General features: G+C 44.9%; 1 protein-coding gene across 1 annotated transcript; it reads right to left on the bottom strand.

The window, feature by feature from the left end:
• On the bottom strand, positions 1 to 26,965 carry MRPL21 (mitochondrial ribosomal protein L21). Its single transcript, XM_032773128.2, has 7 exons — positions 26,897 to 26,965; positions 22,240 to 22,300; positions 14,945 to 15,030; positions 10,311 to 10,474; positions 8,066 to 8,118; positions 1,435 to 1,538; positions 1 to 145 (listed from the first exon to the last, which is right to left on the bottom strand). The coding sequence occupies exons 4-7, from the start codon at positions 10,449 to 10,451 to the stop codon at positions 81 to 83; spliced, it is 363 nt and encodes a 120-aa protein (XP_032629019.2). The 5' UTR covers positions 10,452 to 10,474; positions 14,945 to 15,030; positions 22,240 to 22,300; positions 26,897 to 26,965; the 3' UTR covers positions 1 to 80.
• Positions 26,966 to 27,013: the final 48 nt, after the last annotated feature.

The raw sequence follows: 27,013 nt of genomic DNA, 5'->3' as shown, positions 1-27,013 counted from the left end.
TTTCCAATGACAAGAGTTCTTTATTTCCATACTTCCTAAAGCAGTAAAAATAAACCTAGCCCTACTAGACCAACAATCGATCATGACAAGCAGGGAGCAATTTCTATGGTGTTTATCCGGAGGACCGTCTGTGGCTGCACGATAACTGAAAAAGAATGAAAGAAGAAAAGTAAGATCATGTATTTAAAGTATCTTATACACTAAGGCCTGGATTTGTAAAGGTATTTAGACGCTGCTGTTCTCAGTGCTGCAATGCCTAACTGATTTAGGAGCCTAAATATCATTTTCAAAAGAGATCTGGGCATTCAGGTATCTAAATCCCCTCAACAGTCAAACATGAGAATTAGGCACCTAAATCAGTTAGGCTTTGTGATGCTGAGCACAGCAATCCCTAAATAGCTTTAAAAATCTGGACCCAAGGCCATGTCTACACTAGCAGGCTTTTGCTAATACAGTTATGTTGATGCGGGGTGGGATAAGGTGCAATCCATGACCCACACAGCGGTGCCAGCAAAAGTCCTACACGTAGACACAGTTATACCGAAACAATTGTGCTTTTATCAGCATAGCTTGTGTCACTTGAGAGAGCTGGAGTGGACTACACCAGCAAAAGTGCAGTTACACATAGGGATAACTACACTGGAAAAGCCTTCTCATGTAGACAGGGCCTGAGCAAAGGTACAAGCATGAATGGTGAGCTCCTGTGAGAATGTGTCAGGTTTTACTTCTGCCCAATATTTCTACCTCACTGTTTTTTCCTGTTGATAATTCAGGAAGAAATTCTACAAGTGCCTCATTTACACGGTAATCAAGGCCTGGTTCAAGATGCTGTTTAGACTTGTTAATATCTGCGGATATATACGCAAGATTAGAGCCTGCTGAACAAGAACAGCAACACTTCCTTGTGTTGAAAGCAGTATTTTAAATGTCTTTTTGGCAATCAGTGTCAGAAAGTGGAGGAAAGAAATAAGATCACTTTGCTCAGAACGGTCAGGACTTGTGTACCTTGCCCATGTTGCTGTGTTGTGAGCCATCAGGGCACTCCTGTGGGCACTGTGTCCCTGTGCTGTGAGACACGAGGGCATTGTGTATGGAGCCCATAGCCCTATGCTGTGTGTCAGCAGAACATTCCTGTGGGCATTGCGTACCATGCCTGTGTCCATGCTCTGAGGTCCAAGGACATTGTGTAGTGGGACCATGTCCCTGTGCACTGAGCCAGGACAGCATTGGGTACTGAGCCCATATTCCTGTGTCATCCGGGCACTCCTGTGGGCACTGCATACCATGCTCTTGTCCGTACTCTGAGCTGCAAAGACATTGCGTGCTACGCCTATGTCACTGGGCTCTGAGCCGTGAGGGCATTCTGTACCGATCCTGTGGCCCTGGGCCATGAAGGCAGTGAGAAGTGACGGTGCTATATTCTTTTCATCTTACTTTTCTTCCTTTGATAATTGTGCCTTTTCCAAAATTTCATGTTAATTCTTGGCCAAGATTCTGTTTTCTCGATAACTGTGGCTTCCACACGAACAAGATCTTTCCTTAAAAATAATTTAAAAAAAAGAAACACAGCGTAACTAATGATGTCCTCCTCTAATCCATGGGCAGGCTCCTTGGAAGACTATCACAAAGCAATGCATCTTCCTGACAAAACCCTGTCCTGTGGGAACTGCAAGGTCCCCACCTGCTGAGTGGGTAAATCCATCTCCGCAGTGCCCGCTTGCAGGCTCTGCACTGAAGAAACACAGGATTGACTCTGCAAGTCTTATCAGGTAAGTGCCACACTAGTCTGTAGGGCAGTACTTCTCTGCCTCACTGGGAGGGAGTTAGAAATGTCTGACGCTGGTAGAGTAACAGTGGAAGTCTGCAATGACACTCAGAGCTGGCAAGCTCAAATTCCCCAGTGCTGTGAATGCCTGCAAGGAAGCCTGATGTACATGGTGCTTTTAAAAAATCTTGTATTTCCCCTTTGCCTTCAAGTACAGTAAACCTTCAATACTGGCCTCAGACTAGTTGACAACTCTTCTACAGGGCTCTTCCTTCATCAAGACCAAAGCTGTTCCCCCTTCTACAAAGCAGCAGAGACAGCAATCACTGGCATATTGATTTATATACTGAAGGATAAATTATTCTAGAATGACTTACCGGAGTATTGAGTTGGTCCTGCTTTGAGCAGGGGGTTGGACTAGATGACCTCCTAAGGTCTCTTTCAACCCTAATCTTCTATGATTCTATTCCTAGAAAAGACAATGGACTGTTCACCTGATAAGAGGAGCAGGACTTGATCCTCTGTGTCCAATAATGCGGCTAATAAACCGCCGCTCTCTGACTGGTTGTGTGAGCTTGCATGAGTCATTTCACCTCTCTTTCTCCTCCCACTCTTTGTCCGCCTTGTCTATTTACTCCTGGGATTTCAGTTACATTTAGAGGAGAAGTCCAGATATAAATTCAGGACTTCATGCTCTCCTAGATCCAGAATGGATCTCTTACAGACACCTGTGGGAGACTTGCCAAGAGATTATTAAGGGAAGAATATGGCCTTAAATGTCTTGATTCTGTAACCTACTGCCACAGTCAGCATCACTCAATGATAAAATCTTTCCCATCTTCCCTTCTCCATGACAGATATTCGGTGCAGCATGGTTCCAAAAGCTCCCGTCTCACATGAGCTGGCATGCAAGGCATTCTCTCTCGAAATGGCAGTGAGTCAGCGAGCAAACACACATGGAATTCGGCACTCAGCAACAGCTCACACACACATCCTTGGACTCTGGAAGCTACTGAGAGGAGAACTATTGATCAAGACCACTGAGGTATGCATCCCCTTTTGGAAGAGCGCCTTGGAATCTTTAACTGCCATCTAGAGAGGCAGACAGAAAGGATGGCAATTTAAAGTCCACATCAAAGAATGAGCTACCTGCCTGAGCAACTGTCCCTCTCTCTCATAACAAATCAGCCTCATTTTAGGGCCGGAAACCGAGGCCAGTGCTTTGGGAAGTTCTGGTTGTAATGAATGGTAGTGGTGGAAGATGCACCTTTTCACAACGCTTTGCTCCAAAACAGCATTAAAAGCTCATTATTGTGCTCCCTTCACTGCCGGAGGACACTTAAAGAACATCTCCCTGACAAATGATTCCGTCTGCATGTACGGAAAAAAACAACCCTCCAATAAGATAATGAAAGGGCCGAAGGCTTTGAAACATTTACCATCAGTATTAACATATACCCTTTGGGAATACAATATTTATAAGAGATTCAATTCTTAGAACACACACACACACACACACACACACACACACACACACACACACACATCCTCTTACTGGAAATGGCTTGACTTTGTTGATGAAGCTTTCCAGAACAATTCAGCCTGAGGCAGACACCCAGCTTTGGAAACGTCAGCCCAAATGGTTAAAGTTTGGCAAAGTTACAAGCAACTAAAAATACAATCTTATAACTCAAAACACCAAGACAACACACACACCAACACACAACACATACTACCCACACTATACAACTGAACACAACGGTACACAATACGACACACGACACGGAACAGACACGCTAACACACACACGGGTAGTGCACACAACACAAGGACAGTACACAGCACACTCTTCGTCTCTCATCTCTTCTCTCTCTCTCTCTTCTCTCTCTCTCTCTCTCTCTCTCTCTCTCTCTCTCTCTCTCTCTCTCTCTCTCCGTATTCAGCAGCCAGCTACAGGGAACAAATACAGTTTAATATACATGGCTACTGGCCACACCTGAATGAGCTAGAGAACAGAGTGTGACCCAGCGCAAGGATGTACTCTACAGCTTGCACGATGGTACCCCAATCACAGTTAGTCTCTAGGTGCACGTTAACAGCAATGCTAGAAAAGAAACCAGCAAAGGCAAAGAAAAGCAGGGTACAGAGGTATTTTATGAAAATGGCTTCCTATTAGGGAGCTATTCTGCCTGACCCTGCACCTATTGAAGCCAACAGGAAAGCTAGACTCCCACTTGCCTCACTATTGCAGGATTAGCAAGTCCATGCATGTAAGCAAGTCCAGTCACTAACACTAGCAGCTGTGCTGTGGAATCACATGGAAATAATTGACCCTCAGAAGGCAAGATCAGTGAGGACAGAGTGATTCAAACACTAAAACCTGTGGGCCGTTTTAAGCAAATAGTCGTCATGATTTTAAGTAGTACAGTAATTGGCTACAAGCACCAGAAGTATGGTGGGCCTTACTTGTGTTCAGCCAGAGGTGTTACACTAGGGAAATATCTATACAGGCCTATGTAGAGAACTCCCTTCTCTAGGTGCTGGATACATTCTGTCCTACAGGCATGAGTACTGAGCAATAGTGACACACATACAAGCAGACCTTCCAAAATGCTATTCTTGAGCACGCCCAGGTGCCAAAAACCAACTTCTGTCTGCAAGTCAAGTTTCAAAGCTATCTGACCCAAGCTGTGTGTCTTACTACAGTGTGAATTTTGCCCTGTGTTGAATCAGTCATTAGTGCTGAATGTCTGAGCTCTTCAGGGAAGGGATTCTTGCTCTCAATAGGCATCTATACAGGGCAGTGCAGAATGAGGCCCAAATCTTGAATCAAGGCCTCTCGGCACTACAGCAATATAAATAATAAATAGTAATAGCTTATTAAACTTCTCAGCTGTTAGCATTATTCAATCACAGAGGTGAACTCCTGGCGCCCCTGAATTGAATGATAAACTCCCACTGACTTCAGTGGGGCCAGAATTTCCAGATTAGGTTTTTCTAATAAGGAAGAGGAATTCATACAATAACTTCCTATATCCAAGTTGGAGTGAAAGTGATTGTTACTAAACAATGAATATAATCCATGCAGGGGATGTCCCGGAAGTATCAAGATGCTTACTGATGACAATCTTTATATCATTCCCAGGAGTCTCTCTCCTGACAGGAGGCAGGTGAACGTCAACATGGCTTTTGGGGGGGGAAAGAGGCAGTGTGGCACCGTGCCATCTGGCAACCAGGGGTCTGTAGCCTTGGCCAACCTGGGCAAGCAGACAAGAGGAATCCTTGTGTGAAATAGCTGGCTACGTTAATGGAAAGAAATCTGATCAACAGCACCCACAGTCAGAGTAAGCTGAGCTCTTTGCCTAACACATGAATCACCAAGGATGCCATGTCCCCTTTACTTAGGGTTAAATTACCTTAGGGTGTTTTGCAATGGCTCGGAGCGTAAACACCTCGCCAGAAAGCAGTGAAAACACTGCTATGATTTCTGGGTCACAATCATTTCCCGCTGCAGCGTTAGTGGTGTACAATACTGTACAAGTTATTAAGCTAAGGAAATGACAACTGCATACCACTTAATATTGCTTTTGCATAGAAATGCTGGACAATAAGCGGTTGCAAAGAACAAGGCAGACCACAGACTTGGCGTTTGGTATGGGCTACTAGGAGTGGGAGGAGAGAGACATTTTGTTTTGTTTGAAGATGTTAAAGGAGTGTCATGCTGGGAGGTATCTGATTTCTACAGAAAATTAAAACGACCATCTGTCTAAAATAGAACAAGTTCCTACCCGCCTCCGAGTCTGATCAGGGAACGCAGCTGAACTGGACTGCACTACGCTGACACTGGCTCAGACATTCACTTATGTGTTGATTTTTAAGCCAATGGAAAACAAAAAGTCTTTGTATTAATCCAAGCTGTTATCTATCCTCCAAAACACTTGTGGCTTAGGGAGAGCAGGGAACGATGCACAAATATTACAGCCCACACCATCTCTAAGAGGCAGTGCTCTGTTTTCCTTTGTCTCATACCACAGTAGTGGGCAGCTTTTACGTATGTCAGTTTCCCCAGAGCCCTAAAAGAGAAGATGGGACACCACACCACACTTCTACTTCACACGCATTTCCTCTCTTCCACTACCTTTAACGCAGTGTAACCTAACACTGAAATGCAACAGTTTGGGCGGCAGTCAGTTACACTGCCAAAGCATCCCCACTTCTGAGGCACATACAGAGACCAAATGATGGCTCCTCCTCTTCCCTAAAATCTCCAGAAAAGCCCTGTGTTTCAGTGTGTGCCCAAAGGCTAGTGCACAATTATCGCTTTGCCAGGGTACTGTCATGCTGGCAATTAATTAGCAGAGTTTAGAGCACTGCACAGAAAGATCTGCATTACTAGAGGAACATTCCTTTAAGTGGTGCCAAAAACATGGCCTGCTCGAGGTGACTCACAACTTACTCAGAGTCTGCAAAATCTGAGCTTTCATTGCAAGATATTAAGTTTCTAGTCCTACTGGGTATTTTGCAAAAAATTCCCCATAAATGTGAACGCTGGTTCAGTTCCTCTGGTGGTAGCACTGTTGGGAGCCCAGAGTACACAAGACTCCCATGGGCCCCAGTGTTTCAGGTCTAAAATGCTGGTAGCCACAGAAGCCTGGTCTACTCTAGGGCTCCCAAGGCTGCTAGCACTTCTGCAGCTGAATGGACAATAGTGACTGTGCAAATGTTTTACAAATAATCCCTTGGGTAGATGAGGATATGGTTGCAAAGAAAACTGTCCAGCCAAGAACAGAATGTGAATCAATGCAGCGTTGCCTTCCTGATTATGCATGAACGCAGCCTGAAATAAAGGCTCTGAGAAGTGTGAGCTTCCTCTCCTCTTAGTTCATTTCACTGGGGTGTTAATGCCAAAGCCTAACACTGTCATGCAACACATCAGCATTAACTATTTCGCTGCTGTTCACTGTAGCAGATGAGACGTGGAAGGCAGTGGGAACAAAGCTGACGGGGAGGCATAGAAACTGAGGGAAGCTGCAGGGAGGAAGTAGACAGAGCAGAAAAGAGGAGACACTCAATGGTCAGGTCTATGCTACACGCTTCTGCCAGCACAGTTGTGTTGGTCAGTGGTGTGATTTGCAACTCCACATAGCTGTGCCAGCAAAAGCCCCAAGTATGAACACAGTTTACACTAGGAAAATCATGCTTTTGCCAGTATATTTTATTTCACCAGGGGGACTGGAATAAGCTATCCCAGCACAAGCGCAGTTTTGCCAGTATAAGCTGCATCCACACTAGGAGTGCTTTGCTGGTATAATATGCCTGAAAAGCTATACCAGCAAATCACTCTTGCCTAGACCTTACCAAGGAGGGGAGAGGAAGGAGGATGAGGAAGGAAGGAAGTTTAACTCTAAAGGGAAGTGTATTTATCCAATACGTGATGCTGAATATGACAATAAGACACTTAAATAACAACAGAAAGTGCGGTTACTACATACAGCATCCAATCTTTCAACCCTTGATCTTTGTGCATATCAACCTGTGACATCAGGGAGAGTTCTGCTGTGGGCTGAGGAACGTACATACTCTGGGCCATAATTAAAAATGTGATTTGGCCTGGTCCACAGAATGAATTTGCCTCCCCCGCTTAACACATTCTGCCCTGAGAAGCCCCACGGGCGTATTTTACATTAACACATTTGAAGTGAAAAAATATCGCTGTAATCATCAGTCTGTTTCCTATTTTTAGTATGAGTAACAATAACAATGCTTTACAATTCTACCATCTGAAGATCTCAAAGCACATTAAAAACATTGATGAATTTCGTCTTGAGAAGTGGCCCAGGAGATAGACAGAGCCAGGAATAGGGGGTATTCGTCACAAGACCACCCTTCCTCTCTCTGAGAGGATTGTACAGTCTTTAAGTGTATTTAAGAGTAAGATGCCTCCACGTTGCCCCTATCAGCAGGCTCTAGACAGAGTGGGATTCACTTCCTCAACCTATTAATATGTTACAGCTTTGTTCCACCCTTAACTATTTTGCTCTGTGTTACTAGAAGAGCAGATTTAGTTCTAGGATTAAATGAGAGTCACAGATTTAGGGGCCTAATCCCTTTGATGTGTGCACCTAACTCCCCACAAATTCTAAGAGAGGTTACAGATGCACAACCCCCTCAGCACTGCTTGCAATACGCTGCACAGATTTCTTATATATCCCCAAACCTGGCAGGGCTGAATCTTGAAAACATTTCACTCGGCAGTCAGCTGATTTGGAGATAGGTTATTATAAAGTGTGTCTTTCTTACCCCAGAAGTGGCTTTCCAATAAGCGTGAAGTCATCGGCACCAACCAGCAAAACCTGGAGAGATTAAATTATGCACTTGGGTCACTTGTCAATGGTCGCAATGTAATTAGAAACAGTATTATCGAAACTTTACAAGTATCCTAGAGGCTGGGGTGCTGGAAACTTTGCATTTTTATGAGCTTCAAGCCTCAATCTGCTGCTGAAAGAGAGCGACCTGCCAAGAAACAGACCCATTCAATAAACACTTGCCAGGGCTAGATTTATTCTATCAGAGCGTGTTTCACGAACATTCTATACACTAATCAGAGCCCCTTAACCCTTTGATTCCATCTGCATTTGTAAGACAGTGGAAGAAAAAGGCAGAGAAAAAATAAAGACCGTGAATTTCCAAGATCTCCATGCCAAGGCCTATGATCATAGCTGCTACGATCACTGGAGTTTTATAGCAGTTGCTATGCACTTCTTAGGGAAATAGCAACATTTTCATTCTTCTTCTCTCTACACACTCAGATGGGTAATAAACAAATAGATATCCAGGGTAGACTCATGCCATGTACTAGTCCTTTGGTTCAGGGGGATTTAAATTGTCTGCTTAAGTAAGAGAACAGGCAGCACCTGCAGTCAAGACTTGAACAAACTGGGAAGTATTTAAAACACACAGGGTTTTTATAGCCTATTTCTTTTCCCCACTAACTGTACTGCAGCAGTTAAAAGCGATGCACATATAATTGGGGCTTTTGATTTTTGGTTCAGATAGACATTTGTTAGCAAAAACCTGACAGGATTATGGTCTGGATTTACTGGAAGATTAAACATAAATGCCTGACTTCCTTCACCCTGACCCAGATCGCTGCACTCTCAGCAGGCTGCTTCTTGCAATTGCCTATCTCACACAAGGATTCAACAGGCAGCTGCCAGAAAAGGTGCCTCGATATTGGGCTTTAAAGCAACAAACTTGTAGAAAAGTGGCCTCTTCCATACTCTATTACATTGCAAATACATGCTTGGCTATGATGAATAAAAATTAATCCAGTGTAGCCTCACTTCATGGTATTTCATCCAAGGTTTGGATTAACGACTCTCTGTGGGGTCATTTAAATATTAGAAGTGGATTATGTTGGAAATATCTAACCAGGAGCTCACAATTATCCCGTCCATGCCCTCCTCATCCACAGATACAATGAACATCATGGAAGCTTGGGAGAGGAATCTACTCTTATGTCACTTTCGGACATACAGTCTCTTTTGGGCAGCTGATTAGTGCTGTCAATCCCAAGACAACAAATTTTTCTTGGGCAGCATGTCTGGGAATGACAACATCCAACAGAGATATTTTTACGACTTTGGACCGAATGGGTAAAGCAAACTGCCTGTCTTCCCACACAGAGCAATTCAGACTCTCTCTCTCTCTGTGGTGTAAATCATGCTAACATTGTCAATATGAGGGTAATTAAAATCACAGCGATATGAAGGCCTTGCAAGTGGCTACAGTTAGAACTGGAGCTTCTGCCGATCAAAGGGGAATATTCAGGACTTCTCTGAAATTGATTTCTGAGTTCTCAGGGAACTTTTTCCCATTTATGATCCCACGCTGAGAAAGCTGGCCTCTATCCATGGCATTTCTGCTAATGAGCTCAAAGAATAACACCACATCCTTGTGGTTAGCACAGAACTAGTGGGGCTGAGCAGTATAAACATTTTCCAGGGAAACACATCCATGATATGAAACCTTACAGAGGGCTACTGTGGCAGGGGAGAGCAAAGGGACACCAGTTTCCCATAATCCGTTGTTTGTTTATTTTTATAAACAGCCAGCTCTCTCTTCCAGCCCTCAGCGCAATCTTAAATACCACCACATTCACCAACCCCGCTGAGTCAGTTTTATTGCCTTCCATATGGGTGAATGGAGTTTTCTTGACTTGCTGGTCAGGAAGGGGGACCCCTAGGGTTTTATGAACCAGTGAAGCAGGCACAGTGAACAGTAAGTAGGTGGCTCGGATCATTTGGTTAGTCATCTCTTGCTTCAATAAATGAATAGAGGTCAACAGCTTTTCCCTAAGGATGAAATGGATATACTTTCCCTCCAATTGCATTTGCTGAGGCAGCCCGGAGAAAGAACCAAAGCCACAGTGGGCTGTGTGGGTGGGGAATAAAGTCACACGTCCGTCACAAACAATAGCTGACATAAGGGGGGCTGGGAGTTCGCGAGTTAATGTACATAATCCTGAACATCAGAAGGGTTTTACCTTCTCCAGTCGGATTCGGTCTCCACATTCAGCTGGCAGCACGTTTTCCATTAAAATCAAATCTTCACTGGTTACCTTCCATTGCTTACTGGCAAAGTGAACCACAGCAAAGAGCCTTCCGTACTGCCCAGTGGCAATCATCTCATTCACCTTTTGCACGACCTCTATTAACAAATGGTGAGTTAATGAGTAAATCAAGGATAGGCCACAGCGAGAAAAAACAGCAGAAAAGGCTAGCTGTTCAACACCAAGACATTTTGTCCCTGCCACCCTCCCACAGACACCATTATCTCAGCAGTAGTCTTACTTAGGGTTGCAGGGATTGGCTGAACAGTGATGATGTTTCATAAGCATGCACCATATCTCCCTTCTTGAAAGACTGAAGTCTCGTCTACACTTGGATTTTAGCTGCTGGACTGGCTGAACCCATACAACCCCCTAATGTAGACCAGGTTTATACTGGTGCAGCTTATATCAGATTGCTGAAGTCTGAAACATTTGTTTAGATGCTCCTGGAACGCCCTATCTCACAGATCCAAAGTGTTCCATAAGAGAGTGCCCACTCTGCCTTCGGTGCATCCTGTGGGGTACAGGAGCCATCCCTTAAATCCTGAAAACCTTACAAAATTCACAAGGGCTGAAGGAGGGCTCCAGTGTACTTTGTAAAGTACAAAGAGCTCTGCAAATTGAGCAGGAATTGGGGCTCCACTGTACTTGCAAAGCTCAAGCTTCTGATCTCGTGTATTTCACAAAGCAAGCAGGGACCCTTCCTCAGTCCCTTACTGTACGCTTCCCAGAGAAGTTATCCATGCATGCATGTGCACTGCAGCCTTCCTTAGCTATGCAAAATGTTCCACACAAGCAAAACACACCATTTTTTAAGGTCATAACTCACGGTATGGCTACACTTGCAGCTGTACAGGACTGGGAGTTAAACCTGTCTTCGTACAGCAGAGTAGGGAAAGCGCTGCAGTCTGTCCACATTGACAGCTACCAGTGCACTGTCGTGGCCACATTTGCAGCATCAGCAGCGGCATTGGGAGCGGTGCATTATGAGCAGCTATCCCAGCATTCAAGTGGCTGCAACGTGCTTTTCAAAAGGGTATGTGTGTGGGGTGGAGCGTGACAGGGAGTGTGGGGCGAAGACAGTGTGGATTTTTGGAGCCGACACTGTGTCAGCACCCTGCCTTGCCCTCTCCCCCACTGCTCTCTCACTCACTGAAAGCAAACAGCTGCTGTTTGTTTTTTTACTCACAGACCAGATAAGAAGCCGCTTCCCCCACCTGCCCCGTTGCTTCTCTCCTCAAGCCTCCTCCCTCCCCCTCTCTTCAAGCAAACACTAGCTGTAGGCATTCCAAAGGGAGCCCCCTGCCTGCCTCTGCTCATTCACAGCAAACAGTAGCTGCGTTTGTTTTTTTGATAAGCAGATCTGGAGCCCGGAGTTCACAACAAAACAGAGAGAGGCATCACAACAAAACAAAGAGCAGAACCTTCACTTAAAAGGATTATGGGAAGCTTCCGGAGGTCAGTCACAGCATACTAAGATTATTCCATTTACACTGGCGCCCCATCACTTCAGCAGCAGCGCAATACTCTTTATTCCTCTCGGGGAGGTGGAGTACAAGCAGCGCTATAACCATGGAGATACAGCGCTGTATGTGCCTTGCCAGTGTGGACGGGGAGTGAGTTACAGCGCTGTAAAGCCACCACCAGCGCTGTAACCCTCAAGTGTAGCCAAGGCCTCAGTCAAATCAAACTCTGCCTTTATGGGAACACTCACAGGCACTTCCTAATGAGTGTTATTTCCCTGTCAAATTTCAACTTTCTACCCTCAGGCCTTTCAGCTCTCAAGCTGTTCAGAAAATGCGTATTTTTTATAATAAGGAAAAGTATATTCTCCCCCGCCTTGTGCTCAAAAATAAATGACACAATTTTACTCAGAATTTAAACAAAAATCCCATTTCAGAAAGAAATGAAGTATGGAATGTTTTACCCCAAAAGACACATACACAAAAGTTATGAGCAACTGAAAACAGGGAGTGCGATGGAAACTATTATGCAACCCTAATCACAGAAGTCAGTGCCACTTCCACTACAATTAAGGTACGAGCTTATGGTATGGTCAGTACGCATTGCACATAGGAACAAACCAACTGTCCATGTGGTCTAGTATCCTTTGATTCACAGTTATTAATACTGGATGCTTCAGAGATGGAAGTGTGATCCCCATCTCCTTTTCATTATGACCTCAACTGCACTTTGTCATATTGTTGGGAAAAAAGGTGTTGTGACTCAGGATCGTGAACAGCTTATTCCATTATGGTCAATATCCTTGTGGCCAAAATTTTCAAACCTATGTGCCTTAAGTTAGGCTCCTAAATTCCTACTTAGGCTCCTAAATAAAAGTAGGCTGATTTACAGTAACGCACAGTGTGACATTACACCCCATCTTTGTCATAGTAATATTATTATGATATGATTATGGCATAATTATGCTGCATTTTGTACAAGATGGATCGTGTAAGGTGTCATTGGAAAAGTTATGATTTGCCGAATATGATTATCCTATTTGTGTGCATGTACCATTTTTGTATCTGAAGTTATAAATATTGACTATGTATCTGCATTTCAAATGTGGTTACACCTGAGTGTGACATCCACTAGGCAAAATGCTTCCAGCCTAGATAGCTGGTTGTGAAGGGCTTATTCAGGGTAATGGGCCGTCAGGAAAAAAAACAATAGGCCTTAGGAGAAGCTCATCCCCCACCTTGTGAGCTTTCCTGAGAACGCTCCAGACAGCCTGTAAGTAACGGCTGCAAGGGCATACGACTAGACCCCATGACTCTGGACTCCATTTTGGGTACCTGTATTTTTCCACAAACTGGTCTGGCAACCAAGTTTGAAACAAAGGGTTCCTGCCCTATGGAAGGCTATATAAGGCACAGAGTGACATCATCTATTGTTCTTTACTCCCCCACAACTCAACACCTGAGAGAATCTCTGAAAGAAAAGGACTTGGAATGGGGCTGGGGAGCCCAAGCTACAAAGCAAGTGCAGCTTGTGCCTTGAGAAGCTGCAAGCCTGCTTGTATCATCAGTCAGAGTGCGAAATTGCTGATTCATATCCAATCTTTCTAGTATCTTAGGCTTGGTTTGCAGTTTTGTTTATTTACTAGGTAATCTGCTTTGATCTGTCTGCTATCACTTAAAATCTATCTTTTTGTGTTAATAAACTTGTTCTGTGTTTTAATCTAAACCAGTGTGCCTTTGACTGAAGTGTCTGGGGAAAATCCCAGCTTGGTTACCACAAGTGTGCATACTCCTCTCCACACTGAAGGAGAGGTGAACTGAGTAATAAGCTCATACTGGCCGGGGTTTTGACCATGGCAGGACTGTACAGCTCTGGGGTCTGAGGCTGAGGAGGTGGGGGTTATTTTGGCTGCAGCCTCCCTACTGTTGTTTCAAGCAGTGGCTGGCCAAAGCCTACATGCAACTGCAGATGGGTGTGTCCCTGCCTGTGAGAATGCTGGTGGGAGTGTAGGACTCGGAGGGGTCTTAAGCTTGTCACAGCACCAAGGTGTGAGAGGGAGCCTAGGCTGGCAAGTCAGAGGGCTCAGTGATACGCCAGTTCCAGGTGGCACCCTGTCACACACAGCACTAGCATCTCACATTGAAGTCAGTGGGATTTGTACGCGCTACTTATATTCAGAAGCCTAACTTCAGACCTTTATATTTGAAAATTTTGGCCTATAATCTTATCTGAGCTGAAATGACTGCAGTTTCATGATCGGATCCTTAAAAAAGGAAATTCACGTCAACCAATGCTGCCATTTTATCATTAATAGTCATCTGCATTTTTGCAGTACAGGGAGTGATCTTACATAAAATATCTGTGATCATTTCCAGGCACAACAGAGGGAAAGATTGGCAGGTAGAACTCAAATGCTCTGACAGATGTGAGCTGAAGTCAGAGCTGTAACATTCTGAGCTTGCTCTGGACGAGCAAGCCAGTTGCTTTGGGAAGAGGCCTCCTGGACACGTTGTATGGAATGACACAAACTCATGAATATCTATGAGGTGATGAAGCCTGGAAATTACAATGGCTCAAAGGCAGAGCCCTGTGCAAATCAGACCCAACGGAAGATTTAATACATTCTACCAAACAGTTCAATACTTATTTCCCCCAGTGTTGATCTTAAAAATTTATGATTCACTGTGTAAACAAACAGTACTTGCGGGACAAACACTTTTCTTCATTACATTAATTTATCACCTGAGCAATAGTGAGTGGTGCAGTGAGCAGAATGAAAACAATCCAGAAAAGGAGGACTGGAGCTGAAGGCACTTTTTCAAGTAGCTGATTATCCATGCAGTTATTTATTGATATTTTATCCCTCCATTGCTGAGTGAACATACATTAAATGCAGCATCCCATTAAGTTAACTGGCCTCACTAAACAGCGCAACAGCTCCCTTCTCTACAATATGCTCGGTGGAATGAGACAAAAATATGAAGAAGACTGAGAAGAACAAAACCCCCCTCTAAAGATCAAGGATGTGCTGCCTTACAATCTTTCAGCCTGACAATCATAGCATGGAAGTAGTGATGCCGGCTTCTGCAGCTGGAGACCTTTACCTGCATGGTACTTTGCCTCTTCTAGTGGATCTGGCAGTTTGACTTCAGGCCATGGGGGTGAGGATAACGATGTTTTGGCAATAATTCTGTCAAAAATAAGGTGAGAGTCAGCTATTACAAATATTTATTACCATGAGACCCAAAATATTCATGAAGACTAGAGTCAATAGCATAGGCACATAAAATTCCTACATGGAGGCAGAGTGACAAGCAGGGCTGCTCTGCCATCTGAGGAGCGGAGGCAAAACCTCAGGAGTTATGGCTTTCTTCCTGACACAGCTAACTTATCAGCACTCAGGGTCTGATCTAAAGCCCACTGAAGTCAATCAGAAACTTTCCAGTCAATGGGCTTTGGATCAGCCCCTGAGTGAGTTAAAGAAGTTTTGGTTACTGATTCGCCCCACTCCAGTGCTTTGTACGATGGTCAGGGGATGTCTAACTAGATGAAGCAAGAAAAACAGCCTCTTCCCATAAGAGTCAGGATAAAACTTGCTACAGTAAGAAAGCTTTTGATGGAGCAAAATTCCCATTCCTATCTTCCCATACTCTTCGTTCAGCTCCCATCACTGCAACTGAGCAGCTGCCTTAAGAAAGACCATATTAAAAGCAGGTCCAGTAATGGAACACATTGAGCCATTCTGACAATTAGGCACCACTAGGCACTTTTCAAATGTGTTGAAATTGCAGCCCATTTGAAGAGATTGTTTAACCACACGCTGAAAAAGCTGTGTCTTGCTTCAGAGCTAGTCTTGCAAATTAAGAAAAGGCACCGTACTCAAACAGAAACAGCTGCTACCCCCAATGCTCAGTGCCATTCGGCTACACACCAAAGTTCAGAGGACCCCAGAGAGCTTTGCTAGAAAGGAGATGAATAGCTCATTTGTCGTCGTCGTCCTCCCCCGCTCCTCCCGTATAAACAGTACAAGTCGAGGACAAGTTTTTTCTTCAATTTTATAATGCAACAAGCCAAAATATGCAAAAATGACCTTTAAGAATAAGCAGTTTGAAGCTGAGCTAGAGAGATGCTTAAAGCTTAAAATCTCCTTTGGCCTTTGTTACATCAGGCTTTAACTTAGCACCGTTGTTGACACCATTGCAGTTACAGCTGGGAATGCAGGTGCACATAAAGTTCCACGGGCCACCAGTGGCTTTTACCACCATGTTGTGTAGATGTCTTGAGGCATGATCCCACCCCACTGCCACTGACTTCAGTGGGAGTAGGAGCAGGCCTAGACTGCTTAAATGCTGGTGGTTGCCTGAAGCACTGTCTACACCAGTGCTTCTCAAAGCTGCTTGTTCAGGAAAAGCCCATGGCAGTCCAGGACGGTTTGTTTACCTGCCGCGTCTGCAGGTTCAGCCGATCGCGGCTCCCACTGGCCGCGGTTCACTGTCCCAGGCCAATGAGGGCTGCAAGAAGCGGCGCGGGCCGAGGGATGTGCCTGCCGCCCTTACACTACATTGTCTACTCTCTCCATTGCTGCGCTTGTGTTAACAATAGTGGAGAGTATTTCAGAAAACAACCCAGCACAGACAGCCTTAGAAGGAAAAGAAGGTCTAAGATAATATCCTCAAATCATTCTCAGGGGACTGGAGATTAATCACTCATGCACGTTACTTGTCCCTCTCTAGGAAGACTCTTTTTAAAAGCTCTTCTCTGCTAAACTGGTAATTCAGTGAGGACCTTGAGAACCACAGTTGGGCTCCCTATTCAAGATTATGGAAGTTGCTTTTTTTAAGCTTCCAGCTGCACATCTTGAATGAAGATATCGATAGCTGCTAACATCCCTCTTGGAAATGTCTGCTTTAATACAACGTTTGAGCCGAGATACTTTATTTAAGCTGAAAGGCCCTCTGTGAACATAAGAACAGCCTTACTGGGTCATACCAATGGTCCATCTAGCCCAGTATTCTGTCTTCCGACAATGGCCAATGTCACGTGTTTCAGAGAGAATGAACAGAGCAGGCAATCACTGAGTGATCCATCCCGTCGTCCATTCCCAGGTTCTGGCGATCAAAAGCTAGAGACACCCAGAGTATTGGGTTGCATCTCTGACCACCTTGGCTAATAGGATGGACCTGTTCTCCATGAACTGATCTAAATCTTTTTTGAACCCTGTTACAGTTATGGGCTTTACAACATCTCCTGACAATGAGGTCCAAGGGCTGACTGTGCGTTGGGTGAAGAAATACTTCCTTTTGTCTGTTTTAAACCTGTTGCCTAATAATTTCATTGGGCGACCCCTGGTTCTTGTGTTATATGAAGGAGTAAATAACACGTCCTTATTTACTTTCTCCAGGATTTTATAGACCCCTTGCATATTCAAGTTGAAAAGTCCTAGTCTTTTAAATCTCTCCTCATGTGGAAGTGTTCGATATCCTTAATCATTTTTGTTGACTTTCTCTGTACCTTTTCCCATTCAAATGTATCTTTTCTGAGATAGGGTGACCAGAACTGCACACAGTATTCAAGGTGTGGATGTACCATGGATTTATATAGTAGCATTATGACATTTTCTGCCTTATTATCTATCCCTTTCCTAATGGGTCCTAACGTTTGCTTTTGTGATTGCTGCTGCACATTAAGTGGATGTTTTCAGAGAACTATTCACAATGACTCCAAGATCTTTCTTGAGTGGTAACAGCTAATTTAGACCCCATCATTTGGTATGTATGTTTGGGATTATGTTTTCCAATGTGCAATACTTTGCATTTATCAACACTGAATTTCATCTGCCACGTTGTGTGAGATCCTTTTGTAGCTCTTCACAGTCTGCTTTGGACTTAACTATCCTGCGTAAGTACCACTGAGCTTGTTTGTTACTTTCCAATTTGCTTTGAGTTTTGGGGTAAACTGACTTGTAGGTCTGTCTACACAGCAACTAGACACCCATGGCTCTCCTTTACTAGTCAACACAGGCTCAGACTGTGGGGTGGTTTCATTGCTGTGTAGACTCTGGACCCTGTGGGGTGAGAGGGTCCCAGAGTTCAGACTCCAGCCTGAGCCTGGAAGTCTACACAGCAATGAAACAGCCCAGCAGCCTGAGCCCCTCAAGACTGAGTCGGCTGGCCCAGGACAGCTGAAGGGTTCCCTTTGCTGTGTAGACATAATGTGTGTTCTCTGAATAACTGGATCTAACTGGCTAACAGATCCAGCTCACAGACCACAGTTACCCTTTTTGGGGGATACAAAGAGGTCAGGAGTTCTTAGTGCCAACTGGCACAGCAGCGCTTCATATACGGAGCCACAAAGCTGTGGTTTGTTGTTAGTTTTGTGCTTTATACAGACTTGGTCTATGGAATGAGGTCCAGAAAATTTTGTTAAATGTTCCAACTTACATCCTCAGCATTTTTTCTGTGCCTCTTATAGCTGTGATCCAAATTCCTTTACTTCCTGACGTACCTCCTGACTGCACCAAGAGAAGGGTTTCTGCATGCTAGACCAGGGGTAGGCAAACTTTTTGGACCGAGGGCCACATCTGGGTGGGAAAATTGTATGCAGGGCCATGAATGTAGGGCTGGGGCAAGGGGGCTGGAGTGCGGGAGGGAGTGTGGGAGAGGGTGCGGTGTGCAGGAAGGGGTTCAGGGCAACAGGCTGGGGTGCAGGAGGGGTGTGGCTGGGGACTCAGGGCAGGGGGTTGGGAGGCAGGAGGGGGTATGGAGTGCAGAAGGGGATGCAGGGCAGGGGGTTGGGGTGCAGGAGGGGTTTGGGGTGTGGGCTCCGGCCGGGCTTCATTTACCTCGAGCAGTTCTGGGGTGGCAGCGGCGCACAGTGGGGCTAAGGCAGGCTTCCTGCCTGCCCTGGCCCCGCGCCGCTCCCAGAAATGGCCGGCATGTCCAGCAGTGACTCCTGTGTGGGGGTGGGGGGGGAGCAGGTGGCTCTGCCACATGCTGCCCTCACCTGTGGGTACAACCCCCAAAGTTCCCATTGGCCGTGGTTCCTCATTCCCGCACAATGGGAGCTGTGGGGGGTGGTGCCTGCAGGCAAGGGCAGCATGGAGCCCTCTGCTCCCCCCACTGCCCCCAGGGGCCACAGGGACGTGGTGCTGGCCACCTCTGGGAGTGGCGCGGGGCCAGGGCAGACAGGAAGCCTGCCTTTGCCCTGCTGCGCCACAGAGCTGGTAATCCCACAGGCTGGAATGAAAGCCGTGACAGGCTGGATCCGGGCCACAGGCCGGATCCGGGCCACAGGCCATAGTTTACCCTCCCCTGTGCTAGACATTCTTTCGTGAGGAATCTCCTTGAGAATCCGGCTAACAGGAAGAACAGAGCATGATACTTGGATGACACTGGGTATCATCAATTGACTTTCCCTAAGGGCACTCAGTACTGACATCCACAATTCAAAGGAACTGTCATCAGAGCTCAAACTGCCCAAGCACTTGGCTGCCAATTTCTGTGCTGAATAGGCCTTCCCAAGAGGCTGATTTACTTTCTACTCTTAGGTGTTGCTACCTTACCTACTGGAAATGTCAAAATTGCTAACACAATGACAGCTCTAATTAAGTGAGTATCCTGGGGATGCAATGAGTGGCAGCAAATCCTCTGCAGCTGCCACAACACTGATGAATGGAAGCTAGCAGGGATATTTAAGCCAGCATCGATCAGTGTTTTCCTGTCAGCAATCTGAGTGGATTCTCTCTGCTTCACTCAGGACTGTCACTGTGGGGGATTCTTTGCCTCAACACTGAAAAGAATCCCTTGTTACCTGAAAAGCCCTGTCCAACTAATAGCATGTCAACTACATTGGCTGGTTTGCTTGGCCAAAGAAGGGATGACAGCCAAGGAACCAGGACATCACTAGTGAAAATACTTATTTGTTATAAACTTCAGAGATGAGCAGCAATTAAAACTGCTGAAATATTTCAATGGTTTTAATTAAACGATGAAAAGGTACATAAAAATGCATATATGCTATAAAATGGAAGTCAGACTAAATGATCACAATGATCCTTTCTGGCTTTAAAATCTAAGACGTGTGATCTTCGGTGGAAAAATTATCTGAGTAACCTTTGCTGGAGCTAGGAACCTCTTATGATCTCTCATACAAGTTGTGACATATCGGAAGGGTTGCGGCAATAGCTAACACCTCTGCTTCATGACTTTTTATGAAAGCTTTCATTTGTTCCATAGAACAATGGAAGGAAAAGCATTATTATTCTGAAGGGCAATACTCTGCTCACATACAATGCTTTTCACCCAGAGGTCTCAAAACACTTTACCAAAGAAGGCAAGCATTGATCTATACCAGCTTTGCAGAAGGGAAAACTGGTATAGAGATTATGAGAACTACACAAAATCATATTGAGACAGTGGCAGTGGGAACAGAACCTAAGTCCCACTCCTCACAGCAGCTTTCTGTTTTGCTACGCAAGCCCCATCGTGGAGCAGAAAGCTTATCTTCTCCTGCAAATACTCTAACATTAAGTAATAGTTGCCATCAAGAACGACTCTGCATATTCCAGTGTCTAAGGGTATCCTAACAGTTGCAGGATGCTTTAATTCAAAGAGACACACAGTTAAAATGCCCCTTAATAAGGAATAAATATTTTAATAGGTAAGTAAGAACCAATGACACTGCAAAGACATTTGCAGAAACTAGTCTTTGATGCAGTATCATCTTCACTTTTGAACAGTTAATATGTCTCTGATGGGATGGCCAGAAAGGCATTGTATGATTTCCATGAAATTGTTCCTGACATAAAAAGGGAGTAAAGAATTTCCTGAGAGCTCTGGTCAGTACTTCCCTGCAGTAGTTTCCATAGTTAGCAAGTGATGTGAAAATTATAACAAGCACTTTCAAATTCAAGGGAAATGCTAGACACTAGTAAATCAGGGTAAAATGAATAGCATGGGAGTTATGTTCAATCTATTTGGCAATGTCCATTAGTGCTCTTTAAAGTGCCTACCTTTAACAGAAACACAAACCAAATGTTATAAAAAAATTCTCAAGAACCATGCCTTTTTGGGCTGGCTCCATGGCCTAATGGCAGTGCCCTATTCTGTGATGCAGGGACAGAGTAAAAACCCTCTCTCTCAAGCACTCCAGACAAAGGGAAGGGAGTGCCTCATCTTGCTCTTTAGAACTGCAGAAATCAGAGACAGAAAATAATTACTAGGTCATATATTCCAGGACCCAGCACAGAGTAATGTTCTATTTCTTTAGTGACCCCTTCTGGCTAAAGCAAGGAGTGGCACTGACTGAAGCTGTACCCTGACTTGCTCAGACAGTTACAGGTACAGTAACTCCTCGCTTGACATTGTAGTTATGTTCCTGAAAAATGCTACTTTAAGCAAAATGATGTTAAGCGAATCCAATTTTCCCATAAGAATTAATGTAAATGGGGGGTTAGGTTCCAGGGAATTTTTTTCACCAGACAAAAGACTATATATATATACATACACATACACACACACACACACAGTATAAGTTTTAAACTAACAATTTAATACTGTACACAGCAATGATATGTGTGTTGCTTGGTTGAGGTGGTGAAATCAGAGGGTGGGATATTTCCCAGGGAATGCCTTGCTGCTGAATGATGAACTTGGCTGAGCCCTCAAGGGTTAACACACTGTTGTTAAGGTAGCCTCACACGCTACAAGGTAGCATGAATGGAGGGAGAGGAGACAGGATGACAGAGAGACAGAGACACATACCTTGTGTGAGAGAGAGAGATGTGCATTTTGCCCCTTTAAGTCGGCTGACCCCACTCTAAGTACACTGCCTTTCTAAGTAGATTAGCAAGTTGAGATAAGGTACAAGAGATGGGAGTACAGGGGTGGGGGAGGAGGCTGGAGGGGGACACCTGACTTTAGCACCCCTCTTCCCCACAGCAAGCAGGAGGCTCCTGGGAGCAGCTCCAAGGCAGAGGGCAAGAGCAGCACATGGCAGTGTGGGGAGGGACAGCTGAACTGCTGGAAATTGGTAGCCTGCTGGGCGGCTGCAGCACAGGGAACTTAGGGGAGCAGGGAGCTGATAGGGGGACTGCCAGTCCACCCTGGTTCCAAGCCCCCACATGCTAGCTCCAACGGGCTGCTCTTTCTGCAAGCAGTGGTCAAAGCAGGCAGCTGCCAAATGACGTTAGAAGGGAGCACTGCACAACTTTAAACGAGCACGTTCCCTAATTGATCAGCAAGGTAACAACGAAACAACGTTAACCAGGACGACTTCAAGTGAGGAGTTATTGTAGCTCTAGCTATACTGGGTCACTGAAAGGGGAGGGAGACAATAATGGGGAGGAGGGGAAGGGTAGGTCAGTATTTCAGAGGGAAGCAGAGCAACATATTGACATTACCCTTGCTGTTGTGAAGTGCTTTGGGATCTCTCGCTTCGAACTGTAGACCACAACAGAGAGGCTAATAAGAAGAGAGGAGAGAGAATTAAAAATAAGCAGTAACGTTTATCAGTCTCTGGTAATTTAATGAGTAAGTATAAGCCTTGACATTTCAGCAGTGCTGGGAAAAGCACCACAATGCAGAAGACAGAAACAAGACACAGTACACAATAAATCAAGAACTCCTCCCTACTGCACAATATCCCAAGGGAGCAGAACAGAGACAGGATAACTCTTATACAACATACACGGAATACGTAGAGTAAGTGAGAGTGTCAGCTATAAGATTCCAAACGTGAATTGCAACAATTTAATATTGTTGTATTTGTGCATAACATCTGTTTTGTCATCTAGACGGGAATGTTCCAGGGGTGTATACACAATTGTGTTGCATCCTTCCAGAGCTGAACTATTACTTTTATGGATACGGTTAGGTGTATTCTTCCCTGCCTAGAAGACTCTCACCCTTTCAAGGCTGTGACAAGTTATATAATATTTGTAGGACAAAACAAGGTGGCTCTTTGCAACTTTCATTAAGCCTCACCTAGCTTCCCCACACCTGCATTTCCATGCATGCAAAGGAGAAGAGAGAGCACTGCAGATAACTCCAGTAACTCCCTGGCTATTCATTCTCCAAGCAATCACTTCAGAGCCAAGTGAAACATAGGGAACCAGTGTGAGTGTAGAGGGCTTAAAGAAACCTTTCTAGAGTGAAAACAATGAGGAATCCATGTGGTACCTTAGAGACTAACAAATTTATTTGGGCATAAGCTTTCGTGGACTATAACCCACTTCATCAGATGCATGGAGTGGAAAATACAGTAGGCAGGTATAAATATACAGCACATGAAAAGATGGGACTTGCCTTACCAAGCGTGTGGGGGGGGCACAGTCAGTGCTAACAAGGCCAATTCAATCAAAGTGGATGTGGCCTTTTCCCAACAGTTGATAAGAAGGGCTGAAAGCTTATGCCCAAATAAATTTGTTAGTCTCTAAGAATCTATAAGGACTCCTCATTGTTTTTGCTGATACAGACTAACATGGTTACCCCTCTGAAACCTTTCTAGAGTGGGGGACCTCGGTTTTTACATGCATGTGCCTGGGCTTTCCCTGACTCCAAGTACCGTCTCTCTTCTCTCAGACAAGCGGGCTGTAGAACAGCATCAACTGAAGAGATTAAAAAACAACAGAAAATTTAAACATGAAAATTGTTTTAAATGGCTAAATCAGGGCTCTCCATTTACGTCTAACTCTCTAGACAACGAGCAACTGAAATGGCAAAGGAAGAGTGGAAAGGAGGATTATCATTAATGTGACCAAATATCCAGAGAGATTAATGAACATCTCCTAACGGAAGGGTTGCTTTCTGATGGGCAATTATCATTTTAATTGCCTTTTTGCAGTCACAGCATTGGAGATTTTTTCTTTGGAAAGGAACTAGACCTGCACAATTGCTAATTAACAGGAAGGGCCTAGCCCTGGAAAACTGGGCTAGCAAATAAGAAAGACAGCAATTGAACTTTATTAGGAGAAAAAGAAGCTGTCTCTGAAATTGTTTGCTTAACTAAAATAAAGGGTTTGCACAGCTCCTTTAAGCAGCTGCTTTGCAGGAATGTTGGAAGTTGCGTTGCCTCCTTCCTTCACCCTCCAGAGTGCAATGAATACAAATCTCTGGAAAGGGCCCTTTACAACCAAATAAATATAACGATTCTAGACTGTGAGCTCTGCTTTTGATTATTATTATAATCAACTGGTAGCACAAACCAAATGTAGGTCTAGATTTAAAGTTCATGAGGCAGCCAGATAATCGCACTTAGCTCTTTATATAGCGTTTTTCATTAGTAGATCTCAAAGTGCTTTCACAAACACCCTGGTACTGGCTACACCTACAAGTTTAGTCATTCACGTTATGAATGTCCTGGTTTGTAGCTCAACCTCTCCCATTTGATGGGATTGCTACCAGACTGCTGTCCCTGAACTTTGCTTAAGGGCTCCATATTTTATGACAAACTCTAGCTAGTAGTAAAGACAATGAGGAGTCCTTGCAGCACCTTAGAGACTAACAAATTTATTTGGGCATAAGCTTTTGTGGGCTAAAACCCACTTCATCAGATGCACGGAGTGAAAAATGCACTCCATGCATCCGATGAAGTGGGTTTTAGACCATGAGAGCTTATGCCCAAATAAATTTGTTAGTCTCTAAGGTGCCACAAGGACTCCTCATTGTTTATGCTGATACAGACTAACATGGCTACCCTTCTGAAATCTAACTAGTAGGTCTCTCAAAAATGTGAAGTGCCACCTCCTGTTGGCTGCTGTGAGGATGGTCATTGCTACTTTACTCCTTATCAGCCTTTCTTTATGTCTTGTTCCCCTACGAAAATCTCCGGCGCTTGCCTCTGCTGCACTTCATAGTTTTTTGGAGCAGCAGCAGCATGAAACTGACATAATTCTGGACAATTTCACTGAGGACTACAGGGTTCTGAATAGCAAATAAAAAACCAAACCAGAATATTTGTTAATTTTACTCTGCTGCTGTTAGCCAAGGCTAAGTATCAAAGGGCACTCAAGCTGTCTGTCTGCAGACTCAGGAAGACAACTGACACTGGCCTATATTTGGAAGGTAATTAGGGCTGGACACTTTTTATTTTAGAAGAAGTCATAAGTTTTGTAGAAATTGATGGTATAGATCTCCTTTTTCACCCACCCAAGCTTGCCACTCACTTTTTCAAGCCTTGTACTAGAGTGATTCTGGCAGAGATGCTGTGCCTGTGATGCACAATTGCCCATGGCAGGCAACTACTGAGTGACATGTATGGGCAATATGTGACTGCATTAGGCAGCAGATTTAAGAATCAGGAAATGATGCAAATATCTAGCTAGTCTGCAGATTTCACCAGGGTATGACAAATAATATATGCATCTGTTCAGCTGATTATCCACTGTGACCCTCAAGTGCTTTTCAGAGTCATGGCTTCCAAGGACAGAGTTTCCCATTGTGTAAGTATGGCTTTCATTCTTCGTTCCTAGATAGATGACTTTACATATGCCTGTATTAAAATACACATTGTGTGAGCCCAGCTTACCAAGTGATTCAGATTGCTCTGAATTAGTGACCCATATCTTCATTATTAATCACCTCCCTAATATCTTGTGTCATCTGCAAATTTTATCTGTGATGATCTTATGGTGGTTTTTTCTCTGGGTCACAGGTAAAAGTGATAAATAGTGTAGGGATAAGAACTCATCCCTCCACGACCTCACAAGAAACATACTCACCTGATGATTCCCTGTTTACAATTACATGTAAATTAGCCAGTTTTTAATCCATTTAACATGTACTGTGTTGATTTTGTAACATTCTGGTTTTTTAATGTCATGTGGCAGAAAGTCAAATACCTTATGGGGGTCTATTGCATCAACACCATTTCCTTTATCAAGCTACCAAGTTTTTGTACTGGTGCAATTATTTCAGTTAGGGATTTTTTTTAAAATTAAAGTTCTGCAAGTACACTCCCTAGTTTGGACACAATTAAACTAGCATATAGGGATTTTATTGATACAGTTCATTCCCCTTCCTGTATGGGAATAGCTATGCTGCTATAAAGCACCATTATAGGGATACAACTGCATTAACCCTAAGAGAGTTTTAACTATACTGGAATGGTTAACATCTTACAACTTTCCAATGTAGACAAGACCTAACATGTTTGAAGCCCTGCCAGCTGTCATACAGTTAAAGGCCAGCAGAGACCACCAATCACAGGCCACCAATACCACCCAACACCCACACACCAAACCCAACTGATTAGAACAAAGCATGACAGCCCACAGGAGACTAAACTATTATGTGCCACAGAAAAAGAACAGGAGGACTGAGGTGCACCATTTCCTGAGGCCCCCACAATGGCAGGGAAATGATTAAGTGAGATACGTCCTGATAATCCTGGCAAGTTAACTGCAACCCCATACTGGAAAGGAAGGCAAAAAACAAAAAAACAAGGGCAATGGTCACTGCCAATCTGACCCTTCATTGATGGCAAGGCTGGAAGGGACCTCTGTGACCATCTAGTCTGATCTCCGTCCTGTGTGACACAGGCCCTAGAACTTCCCCAAAATAACTGGGGTGTGTGTGTGAGATTCCACCCCAGCCCCACACAGGCCAATTCACTAGCCCCTGAGCATTAGCGCCAGAGCCCGCCAGCGAAAGTGCCCGTCCCTACAGCACTAACCCGCGCACTCAGACTGGGGGCAGGGGCTAGGGTGACCAGACAGTAAATATGAAAAACGGGGGCAGAGGCAGGGGGTTATAGGAGCCCATATAAGAAAAAGCCCCGAATATTGGGACTGTCCCTATAAAATCGGGACATCTGGTCACCCTCCCAGGAACGGGCTTTTCCTCCTGAGTCTGCAGCACGCCCAGCACGGGGGCTCCGCGGGCAGTAACATTCATGCCGGGTTTGCCCATCAGGGCAGGGCCCTGGGGTACAGAGGGGCCCGGCGCCGGTTGCAGCTGACCCCGTATTGACCCCCCCGGAACCGCAGGGCTGGTGGGGAGCAAAACCCCAGAGCGCGGCCCCCTTCCAGCGACCGCGGGTCCCCCTCGGTCGGGTCTCACCTGCCGCGGGGCCCGCCCGCTGCCGCCCCGGCCCCAGGAGCCGCCGACGGCCACCGCCGCCGCCATCATCCCGCCGGAGCCGGAAGCGCGCGGAGCCGGAGTGAGGACGCACCGGGC

The sequence above is a fragment of the Chelonoidis abingdonii genome, chromosome 4 (assembly GCF_003597395.2).
Source record: "Chelonoidis abingdonii isolate Lonesome George chromosome 4, CheloAbing_2.0, whole genome shotgun sequence".
In the NCBI taxonomy this organism is placed as follows: domain Eukaryota; kingdom Metazoa; phylum Chordata; order Testudines; family Testudinidae; genus Chelonoidis; species Chelonoidis abingdonii.
Note: the sequence above shows the minus strand (reverse complement) of the source record. Positions and strands in the feature narration are given on the sequence as shown.

Excerpts from the sequence above, each read along its gene's own strand:
- MRPL21 (XM_032773128.2), bottom strand. The coding sequence starts at position 10,451 with ATGATTGCCACTGGGCAGTACGGAAGGCTCTTTGCTGTGGTTCACTTT. Across the intron at positions 8,119-10,310 it reads ACCGAATCCGACTGGAGAAG|GTTTTGCTGGTTGGTGCCGA; the intron begins GTAAAACCCTTC and ends TAATCTCTCCAG. Across the intron at positions 1,539-8,065 it reads ATTGGAAAGCCACTTCTGGG|GAAAGATCTTGTTCGTGTGG; the intron begins GTAAGAAAGACA and ends ATTATTTTTAAG.